We start from the raw sequence: 15,984 nt of genomic DNA, 5'->3' as shown, positions 1-15,984 counted from the left end.
GTGATACTTAGTGTCGGTGTTGATGATTCTGTTTTCAAATTAGTACTGTGTTTATTTCAGAAGCACTACCGTCTTTCTAAGTGGTGTATAAACGCTTTTAGGATGGAAAGGTTCAAAGTGCTACATCATTGGGGAAGGAAACAGTGCATTTTTGCTTTCTCCTTTGTTCCAAAGTCTGCCTGATTAGGGTCCTAGTAAAGAGTTAAATTTCTGTTCAACTAAAGGGGAAGTAGCCAGGAAACAGGGGCTACCAACAGGCTGACCATCAGCGGGCAATGGCTTGGATGTGTGTGTCAGTCAATAAACAAGAAGCATCACTGTCTATCGGCCTGCGATCCTGTCTCTGAAACCTCCCCATTGCCTCTTTTGATAAGAAACAGGAGACAAGGCCCTGCTGCTCCCAGCCCTCGCTGCCCTTCGTCCCTCACACACCAGCTTCCCTCCCCGTTGGCCCCCGTTGCAGACTGAATAGGATGCAGGTGTCGTTATTCAGGGTCTGCTTACTCAGCAGAGTGGAAGGGGAGAAGAAAAGTTCAGCTCCACATGTGCAAGGAAGCAAATGGCTCTCCAAGGGGGGAGAGGAAACCCCAGCCAGCAATTGTGTAGGAAGAGCTGTGTGCTGGGGGAATATTTCATTCATGTGAGCTAGTGAGGCAGCAAAGGGGTGATTAACACATTATTCACCTCAAATCAGGAACCTAAGGGAACCAAGAGAGATGAATCCCTTTCCATCCCTCATGGGATCCCCCACAGAACAGGTCTTGTCGTTTTCCTTTGTGCCTCTATGTTTATTAATAAAGAACTGGACCGATGTAGACCTCTCAGGTGTCTTACTCACCACATCTGGGCTGAGCAGGTGAAACTATTCAGGGTTACCCCCCATCTGGGACAATTTCCAGCACATAACTCGTGGAAGTCTACACCCTTCACAAACTGACCCCACGCAGATCCCGATGCAACGCAGTGGGAATGGCATGCATCACCAATGTGGTGTCCTAGTCCCAAGAAGCAAGAGTTGGAAGAACTCCTTCAGAAAAGCCCATAGTTGAAGAATGCCAAATGTCCTGCTTCACTTCGGGGGACTTGAAATTCCCACCCGGCTATGAGTCAAGACATCCCATGCTCTGTGCTTTCCTGTACACTGTTCCTTCCTGTAGAAAGTTCTTTCCTCACTTCTCCCCCTAGAGATCACTTGCTCACTGTTCAAAATGCATCCCAAACTCTCTGCTCCTCTGGGAAGTCTCCGTGAGCCTCGCCAAGCACTGAATTGTGTTATCTCCCCTGATTCCAAATCCATTTATTTATAGATACCTCTACTCTGCTGCTTACAATCTGCTCACTGCACTGAAATTCTCTCTGTCCCTCTCTCTGTCTCTCCGTCTCTGTCTCTTTCTCAGAAGACATTGAGTATCTCTTGCATGGGGACTAACTGCGTGCTTGGCAGAAGGTAGTTGTTGAATGAAGGAACAGTAAATCACCATGTACATCCAGAAGGCCACGTGGAATTGCAGAGCTGGGACATAGAAGGGAACAAGGCATTAATCCACCAGCTTATCAGTTCAGTTGGCTGCCACCTGGCACAGAGCAGAGACCTGAAAAAATGGGATTTAATCAGAAGGGAGGGATCTTAGGCCTCCCAGTACCCGGGCCCTACTGCTTTCTCCACCTGCCACGCTCGGAGGAGCCGGCCTGCCTGCAGTGGGGTAAAGACACGCAGTCACCGGCTTACATACAGGTGTTTCCAACACGTGAATGTCTGCACCACATGTTTTGGGATCTCCGGGAAGCTCAGCCATCAGACGTCATGTCGCGTTTTGTTCTCGTCTATCCCCACCGTGGAGAATCCAGCCCTCCCCCAGCGCCTCTCAACCCCTCACTGCCACCTTCCCCGCGCAAATTCACCCCTCAGCCTGGAAGCAGGCGGTTTAGCACAGAGCAGGGAACACCTGAACCACAACAGACTTGAGCTAGAATTTCCTACTGGAGACTTCCGGTGGCCCCGCAGAGGACCGCTATTCGGGAATAATTCTGTGTTGGGCAAAGACCAGGGGGACCCCGATTTGTAAACGGGGACTCTTTCCTCAACCGCTTGAGGATGTTTGGACCCAACAACTGCTGCTCCGGGGATGGGGAGGAGAGGGTCGCTGAGGACCACCGTCAGCTGGGGAGCGTTAAACAGTCGCACGTGTTGCGCGCACACACCATCACGCCCACACACGCACACACACTGCACGCACGAGGAACGCGCTCACGTCACACGGGCACACGGCGCGCCGCGCACACCCCAGGGCTTCCGAGACCCGGCTGCGCGCTTCCTACAACTGGCCAGCAGGGGGCAGCATTGCGAAGGCTGGAGGACAAGGACTGCGCGTCGGAGGCGCGAGCGGAGAGGGAGGATTAATGAACCGGGCAACCCGCGTCCGGTGCGTATGTGCCAGGCCCTGCGCTGGGTGCCTCGGGGCCCGCGATGAAGAAAACGGGGACATCTCCTGTTCCTGCCAAACCTCTCCAGAGTGGGCTTCATCCAGAGCCAGCGCGTGGCCGCCTGGCTGAGGCCGGAAGGGCAGGGGAGTCGCTGCCTTAGATGCAGGCGCTATAGGCTGGTGACGCTGGGCGAGCACGTCACCCCTGTCCCTTTCCTGGAACACGTCGTGGCCGACAGAGCAGCGTCACCCAGGAGAGCTGTAATGTGAGCCACATATGCAGGCCTCGTTGGTGACTTTCAAACAGGAGAAGAAGCAGGTGAAACTAATTTAGTACTGTGTTCCATTTAACCCAATATACTAAAGTAGTATTTCCATGTGTAATATGCAAATACTGAGCTATTTTGCATGTGTGTTTTGAAGTCTTCAAAGCCGGGGCGTAGTTTACGCTTTTACAGTGTACGTCCCCGCGAGGACAGCACACCACAGGGGCTTCTCCGTGTGGAGCAGGTCCGGCGGCCGTGGGAACCCGCTGGGCGCTCTCCCAAAGCCCCCCAGCCTGGGAGGAGGGACGAGGACCCACGCTGTGCCCAAGCCCCACAGTACGAATCTGGTGTCGTTCAAGACTTGTCATCAAAATACCAGATGCCAGCCAAGCCCATTTTTTTCCTCTTTCCAGTGTGCACCCTACCCTTCTCTCCACACACACACAGGTACACACACAAACAAATACACACAAACACGCACACAAAATGTTTGGAACCTGCAGTCGGAGTTCCCTCAGAGGTCTCTTTTATTAAAAAATACACAGCAAAGGGACAGAAGGTTGGCCACTGTGGAGAACAGTATGGAGGTTCCATTAAAAACTAAAAATAGAGCTACCGTATGACCCAGCAATCCCACTCCCAGTCGTATATCCAGAAAAGATGAAAACTCTAATTTGAAAAGATACCTGCACCCCAGTGCTCATAACAGCACTATTTACAGTAGCCAAGACATGGGAGCAACCTAAGTGTCCATTGAAAGAGGAATGGATAAAGAAGATGTGGTACGTATATACCATGGAATATGACTCAGCCGTAAAAAAGAATGAAATAATGCCATTTGCAGCAACGTGGATGGACCTAGAGATGATCATACTAAGTGATGTAAGCCAGACAGAGAAAGACAAATACCATATGATATCACTCATATGTGGAATCTAAAAAATAGTACAAATGAGCTTATTTACAAAACAGAAACAGACTCACAGACATAGAAAACAAACTTTTGGTTACCAAAGGGGGAGGGAGGAGGGATAAATTAAGACTATGGGATAACAGATACACACTACTATATGTAAAATAAACAACAAGGATTTACTGTGTAGCACAGGGAACTATATTCAATATCCTGTAATAACCTGGGAAACAAACACAGTAACTTGAAAAGATATCTGCACCCATGTTCATTGCAACATTATTTACAATAGCCAAGATATGGAAACAACCTAAGGGTCCATAGATGGATAATGGAGAAAGAGACTGTAATAAGTATATATATATATGGAGAGAGGTTTGGAGGAAATACTGTTTTTAATTAGGTAATTAAAATTTCCAGATGTCTCCTCTGATATGTGTTAGCTGACCTGGGAAATAGCTCTAAACTTCCTGAACTTCTGTTGCTTCGCCTGTAAAACAGGAATAAAAATATCTGCGTACCTGGCTCGCAGGATTGTGGTGAATAAGGGTTTCGGCTTTGGCTGAAAGGGGTTCCGAACTGTGAAGGCTCTGAAGCTGCCGCCCGCCCTGTAAGCGAGGCTGTCCCGGTGTCACAGACGGCGGCAGAAGACAGAAGCATCCTGGGTCAGGAGGAGGGGCTGCGCAGCTGTCAGCAATGGCATTTAGTGGGGCGGCAGCATTTTCTTGCCCCGGATACAGCTCCCTAACCGCCAGTTGGCACAGGGCGGAGTGAAGAGGGCCAGGTGACACCTGCCGCGGGACAGGAGCCCTGAGCTTAGGAAACGCACGTGGTCAGAGGGGCGATCAGCCTGAGCTTGGCCCCCGAGGGAGATGGTCTTCATCCCGCTGAGCCGTCAACAAACCTGCCCTTTGCCCGGGTGACAGATACTGTCTCTGTCTTTCCAGACTGTTCATTCTGTAAACATCCTTGGAAAGCTGGTCGAGAGCAAAATCTAGAACAAGAGCAGTCAGCAGCAGGGCAGGGGCCCCACAGAGAGCTGTCCCCCGATAAAAGCGCCATGTGATGTGTAAGTACCGGGCGTCCATCTGGTGTTCTCGCTGCACTGATGCTGACAATTGTCCCCTGTGAGGGGAGGGGCCGAGACAACCCCACTGTGTTGCTTATGCGGATGGGGAGCTGGGGCAGGAAGAGGTGAAGTAGTTGCCCCAGGCCGCCTGGCTACTTGGTGAATGGCCGAGTCTAACCTGAGAAATCTGGACTCCGGGCCACTGGCAGCATGATCTCTGACGTCACTCGAGCCCCATTCATCCCCACGACAGCCTACAAGTTACAGCGCCGGGAGCGCTCAGCAGTCGCTGCCCTTGGAAACTTCGGAAGCTTCCAAGGCTGAACACCTTTGAGAGCAGGTGAGACGTGTGCTGAGTAACCGGGCTTCGTCCCGGTCATCGTGCTGCAGGGGCGGCAGAGTGCTGCAAGGGCGCTCAGGACACCCAGGAGCAATCCGGACCTGGAGCCGCGCGGGCGGGGGGGCTGAGCCGGGCTGCGGGACGGGGGGCTGGTGGTCAGCCAGCCGCACTCGTGCCGGCACGGCCGCTGCTGCTCTGCCCCCCAAGGATCCGTACCCGAGGGGCAATTGCTCTGCAGTGAAGGTGGCCAGGCTCGAGAGGTCAAGGGTCTGGCCTGAGGTCTGTCTCCGTGCTTCAACAGGAATCGGCAAGGGGCTCTCGCCCGGGAAGGGCTCTGGCTGCGCCCCTGCTGGGAGCGGGGTGCCTGCAGGAGCCCCAGGTCCTGCCCCGTCTCCTCCGGGGCTTGTGCTCGGCCTGGCCTCTTCTCCAGGCCACAGCATGACTGCTGATGAACTCTGATTGAAGAGGGCTTTGCTAAGCTCTCCGCGTGCATTATTTTATCTGATCCTCGTGAAACCCTCTCGATGACAACATGCTGGTGTCACACAGTAAGTGACAAGACGCCTATTCGCCCAAGGCCCCACTGGCTCTAAGGCCCGTATATGCTTTTAACGAAAGGTTTGTGGTTATCTGCGTATTTTCACAGATCAAGTCCGGGTCCAGCAGCAGAATCCCTTAAGAGCCTTTCTTTCGTGCCGGCCCATTGCAGCAAAGTACCTCAACCCAGATCTTAGATGAGTAGGTCTGGGGGTTCTGTTTGCGGGAAAAGCTGCCAGCCCTCCCCGCAGCCCCGAGGGATCAGATGCTCTGGACCAGCTCGCTCCTCGGCATGAGCCGACACTGCCCTCTAGTGTCTGAACACCGGTGGGACACCTCCTGTAAGGATGCTCTGGACGGCGGCCCCCGTCATCCCTGGAACTGCAGAACAGAGCCCACACCTCGGAGCCCTGAGCAGTGGGCCACTTCCCAGCGTCTGCCCACACAGACAGCCAGGCGCTGCCTGCAAATCCCAAGCATGCCTGGCCTGAGCGGGGCTGCCAGCACCCTCCAGCAGGCTCTGCTCTACGGAAGGGCTTTTTTCTCTGGTGGGGATTTTGGGACACCCTTTGCCACAGTCGGTCATCCCTGAAGGCATTTATCCCAACGGCCAAGGGCCAGTGTTGATATTTGGCTGGAATGCCAACTTGGATTCCATGACCCTCAAACATTCTGTATTTCCTAGTCTCTCCCAAGTGACCATCCCTTTAGAAACCAAGGATATTTCCAAAGACCTGAGTCTGAGCACTAAGAAACACAGCCGCTCCTTGTGTGAGGCTTTTGGAGAATGCACAAAAAGCAGAGATGCCTCTAATGATTTTTAGCCTTTGAAGAAGTGTCAGAGGAAGGCTCTGAGGTCAACTTGACCCTCAGGTGTAAACCGGGTGGGTGAGAGGTGAGATATCCCAAGGCACCCAGCCCAGGTCAATCTAGCACTGATGGTTGCCAGGTAGGCATAGGGTCAAAGGTCAGAGAGCCAATCTCTTGAGCACACACCCTCTCCGGGTGATTCTTGATATCCCTGAAGGCCCTGACCTCAGGCATTTGCAAGTTATAAAAATTCATGGATGCCTTGAGAGCACACGATTCTCCCTGTAAATGCAGCAGCATATAATGAACAGTGGAATTGCCCGTGTCCCAGTCAGAAGCTTTGTCACTGTCATGCTGTGTTAACAAGCAAACAAGAACATTTCAAGAACATACACAGTAAGCACTGGTTTCTCACTCACACTTCCGTGGGTCAGCTGAGATGACCCTATTTCAAGCTACAGGTCTTCGGATTGACTGGCGTAAGAATGCCATTCATTTTTCCAGAATGAGGGGCTGCTGGGGTGTATTTTCGTGGCAATGGGAGTAAGCCAAACATCACACCCTGTGGACCCCAGTGTGCCTTTGAACTAATTGGTGGGTGGAACACACAGAGCTGTGAGGAGGCCCATGCTGGGCTGGTTCCCTAGTCAGTGATGTACTGAGACCCACCAGCTTCAAACCGGAGGATTTATGTGCAGCCTCAGAAAAATGACCAATTGCCACTTTTCATAAATATCACTCAAGAACAGACAAAACTGTGTAACCAACTTGGCAAAGGCTGAGGAGTGGCCCAATTTCCTAGGACTGGGAGTCTCCACCCAGGCAGGCGCTTGCTGTTGCCATTGTGGGGTTGCCTGTGGAGATGGCCGCTCGGTGGGAATCCTGGTTCTGACCCCAGAGCTCACTCAAAGCAGGTGGCCCAGTGGAGATTCTTCGATAAGCCATGAGCAAGGCATATTGAAGAAACCTGCCCCAGACAGCCACCTGTTATTTTCATAAGAAGATGTTTTCTCTCTATTGCATGTGATGGCAGGATCTAGGCAATGATTCTGTGACTTGAAACGTCTCTGGATAAAGAAAAAAATGAACCCCTTCACAGACACCATCCATCGGAGGTACCCAAACTTAATAAAGATGATCTATTGTAAATGAAATAAATTCTGCTAACTTTAGCTTGTTATCCTTCATAGTTCAATCTTATGTATGTGGATTGTATCTGAACCAGATATGATATGGGCATGATTATAACTTTGACAGGGGACCCTCTGAGAGTAACAGACATTTATAATAGAGTCATTTTAAAATATTGGTATAACCTGTGTGGCACAATATTTGTGTGACTCAAACACAGAGTTCTGTCCAAGTTCATCCATGTAGGGCTTCCCAAAGCAAAGTAACTCTCCTGACAGCTTGTATACAAAAAAGGCAGACCCTATGGTAAAATTACAAAACTGTCAAAATGAATCCTCCCAGGACCCATCTTACATTTCTTATTCTTTCCCCAATAGCCGTCATAAGTTCCCCTTTTGCTTTCACTTGTAACAGAACTCTGATTATATTCAGATTCATAATGGTGTCCAATTTAAAGGATTATATTTCCCAGCCTCCCTTGCAGCTAGTTTGACCATGTGACTAAGTTCCAGCAAATGGAATAAAAGCAGAAGAGTGTAGGGCTTCCTGGAATTCTCTTTAAAGGAGGCTAACCTACCTGGGAGGAGAAGTCTTCCTCCTGTCAGCTACCTGGAAAGTGTCCGAGATGGCTGGCACTCTGGCAGCTGTCTTGGACCATGAGTTTACCTCGAGGATGGAAGCCACCATGTGAGGGTGCTGGAACAGAAAGACGTAAGGAGCCTGGCTCCCCAGTTGCCATGGAGCTGAGACGCTAGCCCTGGACTGCCTGCCTCTGAACTCCATGGAAGTGTGAGAGACGTAAGCTTTTATCTCATTTAAGCTACCGTTGTTTCCAATTTTCTGACATAAGCAGCTGAGCCTGATTCTGACAGATGCATTTAGTATGGTAAGATGTTACCTTTGAATTTCCTGACTAACTGGAGGATCATTCTCTCGTCCTCCTGGGATGAAGCAAGCTAAGATGAACAGCACGCACTTTGGGGTAAAGAAGTAGGTTTAAACCCCTCCCCTGCTGCGAGCTGCATCTGTAAGCAATTATTTGTCTTCTCTGTACCTGTTTGTCTTTTGTAAAGCATTGTACATTAAATTAATGCTATAACCTACCTGGCACACAGTAGGGACCCAGTGATGCTGGTTTCCTTGTTTTCCTCCATCCCCATGTTGAGCATTTAATTTTAAATACTCAGAAGAAACTCCAGGTAAACGCACATTTGGGTTTGTTTCTACACGAGCTGACCCTGCTGTGATAACCTTTGAAACTCCAGTGGGGTGAGGCAAGGTCAAAACAACCACAGTTAATGCAGCAGGAAGCACAGGACAGAAGGAGGAACCACGAGAAGGAACAGCAAATAGAGCCTCTATGTGATCCGGCACAAACCTCTGCCTCAAAGAAGAGCTGAGCTCTCCCGCTGAATCCAGATGAAACACCTACTGGGCCTGGGAGGAATAATGCTCAGTTTTCCACGGAGCTGTTGTCTCCCAAATGCTGAGCGATGGGACGACCGACAGCATTTCCAGCCTGTGAAATACAAGCTGAGCATCTGGGGGGAGATTTATGCTCGGGGCAGAAGCAGAAAGGCCGACTTAGCTGGTGAGACACAACTTCTCCCAACCTGCGTGCACTGAAATCGTGAGAAAAGAAGGCTACTCAGGCACTGCAGATTAATGCCTTGGACTGACTGCCAGGCTCATAAACATCCCGGTGCCCCGCTCTAACCTAAGAAAAATGTTTGGGAGAATTCAATGTTGTCAGTCTCTTGGCTGGTCCGTAACTATGGCAGCGGAGAGAGAAGCATGATAAGTTATTGGAAGGGGGAAGTGGACCACCCCGGTGAAAGAATAAGTCATGGCAGGGCTCCCTACCCCAGCAATGACCCGGTTCTCTGTCATGCACAGCCGTAATTTTCAAATTATTTTACTCTTGGACCATTCTGGCAGGGCAAAAGACCCTATGGACTTCCAATTTTGCCAAAAAATAGTTATATCATCTTAGAGTTGGAAGAAACCAGCTAATTTAATTCAATCCCTTTTCTCCACTTGTGAAGTGTTTCCAGGTGGGTAGAGGAGGTGGCCTCAGTCACAGAGGGTTTATGCAGAGCCAGGCCCAGGACTGGGCCCCTGATTCCTGGCTTGCGTGTTTCATCTCATAGCATTAATTTGGTCAAGGGACTTCTTTTTCAGTTATGTTCTAATATGTGCCTTGAATTACCAGCTGGCTGGGAATAGCTCTTATTTTAAAACCTGCATCTTAACATGATCTGAAATTTCAGGCTACGGAGAGGGCACTGGAGCTCTTGAGCTTTGAGGCCCACACACGTGGAGCCAGGAAAGAATGAGGGCAACGGTCTGAAAAGCTAATGGGAAAGAGGAAAAAAGAAGCACATTTTCTTACAACTCAGAAACAACAGCTTAGCAGTTTACTGGGCTGCTAGAAACACACTGAGAGCCCAACAGGGTACCGAATTTGCATCTACCTCCAGACCAGCGATACTGAAGACAAGGCAGTAAATCCCTGAAGGACCAAGGCCTGGATTTGAAAACCTTCTGTCCGCTTCCCGTGAGTTGCAGGTCTTCGTGCATTTCCGTGCACTGAACACCCATCACGGGTCAGGCAGGGGCTTTTTCATACACTTGATTATTATGTTCAAGGGGTAACAGAGGCAGACGGGGAAACAGAAGTCAGGGAAGGGGCGTGTGCAAGGCCACACGGTTAGTGGTGGAGCTGAAAGACAAACTCAGTCCCCAGACCGACTCCAGGCCTCTTCCCACCTTGCGGAAGATGCAGAGAGGAGCTGGAACACCCAGGAGGCGCTCGGTGGGGACCAGAGGTGCCCCAACTCCCTGGGCCCCATGTCCCTGCATCACCGTCCCCATCTGAGCTGCCCCCCTGCAGCCTGCTACCCTCCAGGGGCCAGCCTTTAAGGCTTAGGGGGCAGCTCTCACCCCCAAGGCCAAAGACAACAAACGCAGGTACTTGCAAGCAAAGTCTTTATTTGGAATACGTGTCACCGAGTGGGTCAACCATCCCGAAATAGCCAGTATTTACATCGCGCAGAGAAACACAAGAAGAGCCCCTTGAAGGCAGTCAGCTGAGCTCTGCCGGGGCCACTCGTCTCCCCCGCTTCACCTCTCCCCAGTCAGGGTCTCGGGGACAGCCTGACGGGGGCCACGACCGCGGCTGGGAATCGGCCGTGACCCGCTGCGTCTTTTCCTGGGACCCTCTCTACCCGCCTTACTATGTTAATACATTATACCGGTGCCCCAAGAAATGATGGGATTACGGGGCGCCGCCTTCACCAAATGCCCTGCGTTTCCGTCTGTCCCGCTTTGTGTCTTGAGGGCTTCGGCGCAGCTTCGCGCAGGCCGGGAGCGGGGCTGACTTGCATCGCGCGCACGCGACGCTTCCCCCGGGGCTGCTCTGGCTTCCCTGCCGAACGCACCTGCACTTGGACTGGCCTTCTGTCTCCCTCGGGCCCCTCGACACTGGCCCCGCTGCGCGTGGGACGAGGGGTCGGAGACGGGGTGTGGGCTGCCCAGCGGAGCGGGCTCACCTCGAGCGGGGGGCTCCCCAGGCAAGGCCCTGGGACAAAGCGCTCGACGACCTGGACTTGCCAGAGGTTCAAGTCCAGTCGCTGAGCAGAGGCCACAGAACAAGGAGCTCCCTGCCCTGTGCAGTGAACGCCGCTGGGATGGGGCTCTCAACAGCCACGGGCGGGGCTCTGCAGGCGCTCTGCCCCGTCCCTCGCGGCCCGCGGCCCCGAGACTCTCCCGGGGAGCTGTGAGCTGGGCCCCGTCAACCTTTGCCAGAGGCTGAATTATAGTCTTCACCACTCCCCACACCCCCCTTTTCTTTTTAAAACAAAACATGCAGGCTGGGGGACCATTCTATCTTTCATGTTATTTTATCATCTCCCCCTTCTTGGCTTGGCGGGTCCCCAAGTGGACCAACCCACGCTCCTGGCAAAGGACCTCCCACCAGGCAGACTCTTAAAGGTCACTTGGAATCTGTCTCTTAAATCCTGTCCTGAGAAGCAACTCTCCTCCCACACACAGATGTACAGAATCTGCAGTTCAAAACAAAATAAGAAGAAAATGCAAAAATCCCCCAGGCCTGCAATAGCTTCAGCTTCAGAAACACAGTCCCACCCTTCACTCCATCCCTGGAGTACCAGCTCCTGTGCGCACGTGGACCTGGCGGAACAAAGACAGTCCCAGCAGTAAAGTAACTGCGTACAAGTCTCTAAGCCCAGATCTCCAGAGAGGGATTCTGCTGTACTGGTCACTTACTAGGAGATGTTAAACTGACACTGAATTGTGTATAATTTAGTCATTTTAAACAAAACAAAAGAATAGCCAAAACACACAAACAGAATCTTGGAGGGTCACGGATGAGATGGTGGGTTAATCTTATCTTCCATCAGCCCTTTTTGCTCAGAGCTGGGAAGGAGTCGTGTCAACAGAGGACCAGATTCATCACTTTTCCCCAGAAGGCCTAAACCAAGGTGCTATCAGAGCAGGTCATTTCACTGCTGTAAAAAGCGGTCGGTGTCTAGTTTCAGAGTCATTTGAGTTCAAACACTCGGACTTCCATTAACGACAGACAGCCCTTCACCAACAGTCACGTGGAAAAAAAAAGATCTACTGAGAAATGTCCACATGAATCAAACCTCAACCTACAACTCTCAGAAGGAAGCCAGGATCTCAGAGAGCGCATACATTTTTAAGAGAGTTTTAAAAAAGGAACCCAAATAGTTAACGTACAACGTGGAAAAGGATTCTGAAGATGCAATCAGGGGCTGTGCATCCTTAGGTGTTTTCTGTGGTCTGCAGAAACGGAAGGTTCAAAACGATACTAAAGATATTTGGTTTTCAATCATTCAGAAATTTTCTTCAAAGAAAGGTAATTACAGCTATATTAACAACATTTTCCCTTTCTTTTGCAAATCGAGAAATACAAATACATTTCAAATGTGATTCCTCATATAATTTTTTTAGTCCAAACAGCCAAAATTAGAACTTTTGATTTTATAAGCCACCAATTATTAAACACTAATAGTAAGTCATCTGAATGAGAAAAAGAATGACAAACACAAAATAGGAAAACTTCTTTTCCAGCCACAAATGATAACGGAGGGTTGTGTGTGTATAAGAAACAGAAATAATAAAAGAATAATCAGCTGAACTCCAAGACCCCTGGAAAAGCTATTTTTGATTAGAGACTGTATTATTTACCTCAGAATATGCAAGTTTAAAAGCCACATTTTCAAAGTTACCATCCCCACACCTCCCCACCTCCGGAAGACTTATGTACAGGCTGGAATCCAGAAAGTAAGGTTAGAAGTATAAATACTGATAACTTCCACTACATTTTCAGAACGCTTTCAAAATGCTATGATACAACAATTTAGAAGAAAGGAAGAGTGTTGCAGTTTGGTTGGTTTGTGATATACATAAGGTTTGGTAATTTCTTCTCTGTAGGGTCCTTCTCTTTCTCTGAAGGAATAAGCTGTAATTGGATTCTTTGGGTTAAAAGAAGTGTTAGATGGGACCAACAAAATGTAAGGGGAGGGCTTCCCTGGTGGCGCAGTGGTTGAGAGTCTGCCTGCCAGTGCACGGGACACGGGTTCGAACCCTGGTCTGGGAAGATCCCACATGCCGCGGAGCAACTGGGCCCGTGAGCCACACCTACTGAGCCTGCGCGTCTGGAGCCTGTGCTCCGCAACAAGAGAGGCCGCGATAGTGAGAGGCCCGCGCACCGCGATGAAGAGTGGCCCCCGCTCGCCGCAACTAGAGAAAAAGCCCTCGCACAGAAACGAAGACCCAACACAGCCAAAAATAAATAAATAAATAATTCTTTAAAAAAAAAAAAATGTAAGGGGAAGTCAGAACCGTTAAGCTGTATGTACATGGATGATACGTGCATGTGTCTATGTGCATACGTATATACACACGTGCCCTCCTTCATCTGCACTTCACAGGGAGGTACACCCCACGAGGACCCCCCCAGGAGCCGCCCTGAGTGCTACCAGATGACCCCCGTGGTTCACCAACTACAGCAGAGTCAAGCGGCCTCTTCCCCACGACATCTTTCCTGGGAAAAACAGTTTCAGGCATTCCTGGCAGAGGCCTGGCCTGTCATCCCCGGGTGTTGTAAGAAGCAGAGAATCCTCTAATTTCACAGGAACCAAAATCTGGAAAGGAGTGACTATGAGTAACAGGTAAGAACCAAGGCTGCGGAGAAGTGTGTTTGAAAAGACTTTTCAGAACTGCTTGGATTCTGTGTTGTTTATTACCATCCAAATACATGAAGTTCTGATGAAATAAAATCATAAGGTACAGATAAAAACAGGCCATGAAAGCCCAGAGTCATTTTAGGGCCAAACTGCAGACCACCCAATAGTTCACATTTTAGGAATTTGAAATGCCTAAAAATAGATAAGGTGGTTTCTGAAAAAGAGAGAGAGAGAAGGAAAGAAGAAAGAAAAAAAAAAAAAAAAAAGGAGAGGAAAAGGAGGGAGGGAGGAGACAAGAAACCATTCAGGAAATGTTAGCTCACAAGAACGCCCGACTTAGAAAGAAGTGACAAATGCATAAAAAAATGCATAAACTTTGTGCAGGTTAATGCAATAGTAAACAGTAGAATACATAGGCCTCATAATACTTTTGTAATGGCATACATATAATGTCTCTAGCACTTTTGAAAACTATGCAGACGCTAATTAAGGATGATTCTAGATAAAAATACATATTTCTTTAAAGGGGCGGGGTGGGAAGAGGGGAAGTATGGTCTCAGGGCGGATCCCCACAGACGTACAAAGATGAAACTATGTTTTTTGGTAATTCTAGTGGATATGGCAGCAAAAATTTGTCATAAGGATGTTGGCTGGTTTTAAGAGGGTTATTTCCAAATATAACCGTACAGCTCTATTTGTAAAAAAATCTTTGTGAAAAGTTAATTTTATTAACCCTGAAAAATGCCTATATTGACATCTCTCTCTAAGATAAACTAAAAGTAGCAGAGTTGTGAACGGGTAAGGGCTATATGCTTTAAAGCAAATGTGAACCCTCTTTGGGTTCCTCTCACACAAAGGGATACAGACTCTTAAATACAATAAACTTCCTTAAAAATCTGCCACCTAACAATTGTTTACATCATAGAAAAATAGCATTTTTGTAAAAAGAAATATAGTTACTTTGTTAAAATGGTCTATTTTAAACCAGCAATTATTTTTCATATAAAGAATTTCTAAACATCCATACAGGAAATAAAAATAGATAATACTGAGTGCAAAGCAGACAACATCATGTTTGCAAACGATCAAAGTATCTCATTGCCAGATAAATAACACTCTTATTAGTTCATTATGGTACAAGTTTTAATCTTTTGGGAACTTAAAAGCTACAGCTTTATTCTCTGATGGCAAGTTACTTATACGTAAAGTGACTTCAGCAGAAGGCCAGACTGATGAGAAATGGATCATACATATGCGTTCACATTTCCCCAGAACTCAAAGTGCTGACACACTAGCAATGGCCTACATCCCAAACTCCGTGACATGAGCGTGGACCGCAGGCCACGGGGAAGCGAAGGGGGATTTGCGACATTCACGGTCCTTTTAAAATCATTCATCATATCATCCACATTTGAGTTTTCACATACAGCCAGATTAACACCAAACTCTCTACCAGCTTGGCTAAACCCATCATTAAGGAGGGTCTTTGTGACTCTTTTCTAAATATAGGTACTAACTCTTCGTGCTATAAAAACAGATTGTTTCAACGGACTACTGCTTTACTTCCACAGAGTGACTCTTTAGGGCTGATGAGTTTCCTGGCGGCAGTGGGGACAGGATATCACAGCGAGGGTCCCAGCTTCCTCCTGGGCGGCGGGGCTGAGGCCAGCTCGGAGATCACTCCGTTAGCAGATGACACAGCCCCGCACCCCACTGGTGCATCATCACACCCTCTCCACCCTGCTAGGGTCGTACGAGTCTGCAAAAAAGAAAACAAAAGACAAGTAGCGGTATATTCAACTGGTCTGTTGTCTGTTTAATCCTCAGACCAGAAACAAATATGTTTAGGGAACCAAGTCCACACGGGTAGAAACGTTCATTTTCAGACATCTCACCCATCTTATTGGTATTTTTCACTACGGAGTAAAAAGCTATCTAAACAGTCTAAAGGCTGTTTTAAAGGGACGTGTATGACCACTACCTAATCACAGATGGAAAAATGGGAGTTGCTTAGTATTTTGATGGTCCCTTCCTGTTGTTCCCAGTGGAGCATAATTAACTTTAAATGCAACTCTTGTAAAGCAGCAGTGACGCTCTTAGCTGACGGTAAAGAGGATATTGCGTGTGCGTGTAAATTACGACTCTAAGGAAACCTTGCTGCAGAATGCGTGTCCTTGTGATCAGTGATGTCCCAGAAGGGCCTGAGGACCCTGAGACCCTGAGAGCTGGGCTGGCAATGACAGGGCTCTTGTCTCTGACCCG

General features: G+C 49.0%; 1 protein-coding gene across 4 annotated transcripts in view; it reads right to left on the bottom strand.

Moving 5' to 3' along the window:
* Nucleotides 1-13,759: 13,759 nt before the first annotated feature.
* JCAD (junctional cadherin 5 associated) overlaps nucleotides 13,760-15,984 on the bottom strand; it is a 37,695-nt gene continuing 35,470 nt past the window's right edge. For all 4 annotated transcript variants that reach the window (XM_057542049.1, XM_057542050.1, XM_057542052.1 and 1 more), the window contains one exon: nucleotides 13,760-15,481. Coding sequence is in view for 1 of the 4 variants with exons in the window: in XM_057542050.1 (XP_057398033.1) it covers nucleotides 15,447-15,481 (35 nt within the window). In the remaining 3 variants the exon portion in view is untranslated. The remainder of the gene's footprint in view (nucleotides 15,482-15,984) is intronic.

The sequence above is a fragment of the Balaenoptera acutorostrata genome, chromosome 3 (assembly GCF_949987535.1).
Source record: "Balaenoptera acutorostrata chromosome 3, mBalAcu1.1, whole genome shotgun sequence".
Taxonomy (NCBI): Eukaryota; Metazoa; Chordata; class Mammalia; order Artiodactyla; family Balaenopteridae; genus Balaenoptera; species Balaenoptera acutorostrata.
The sequence above is the reverse complement of the archived record's forward strand: the minus strand, read 5'-3'. Positions and strand labels throughout refer to the sequence as shown.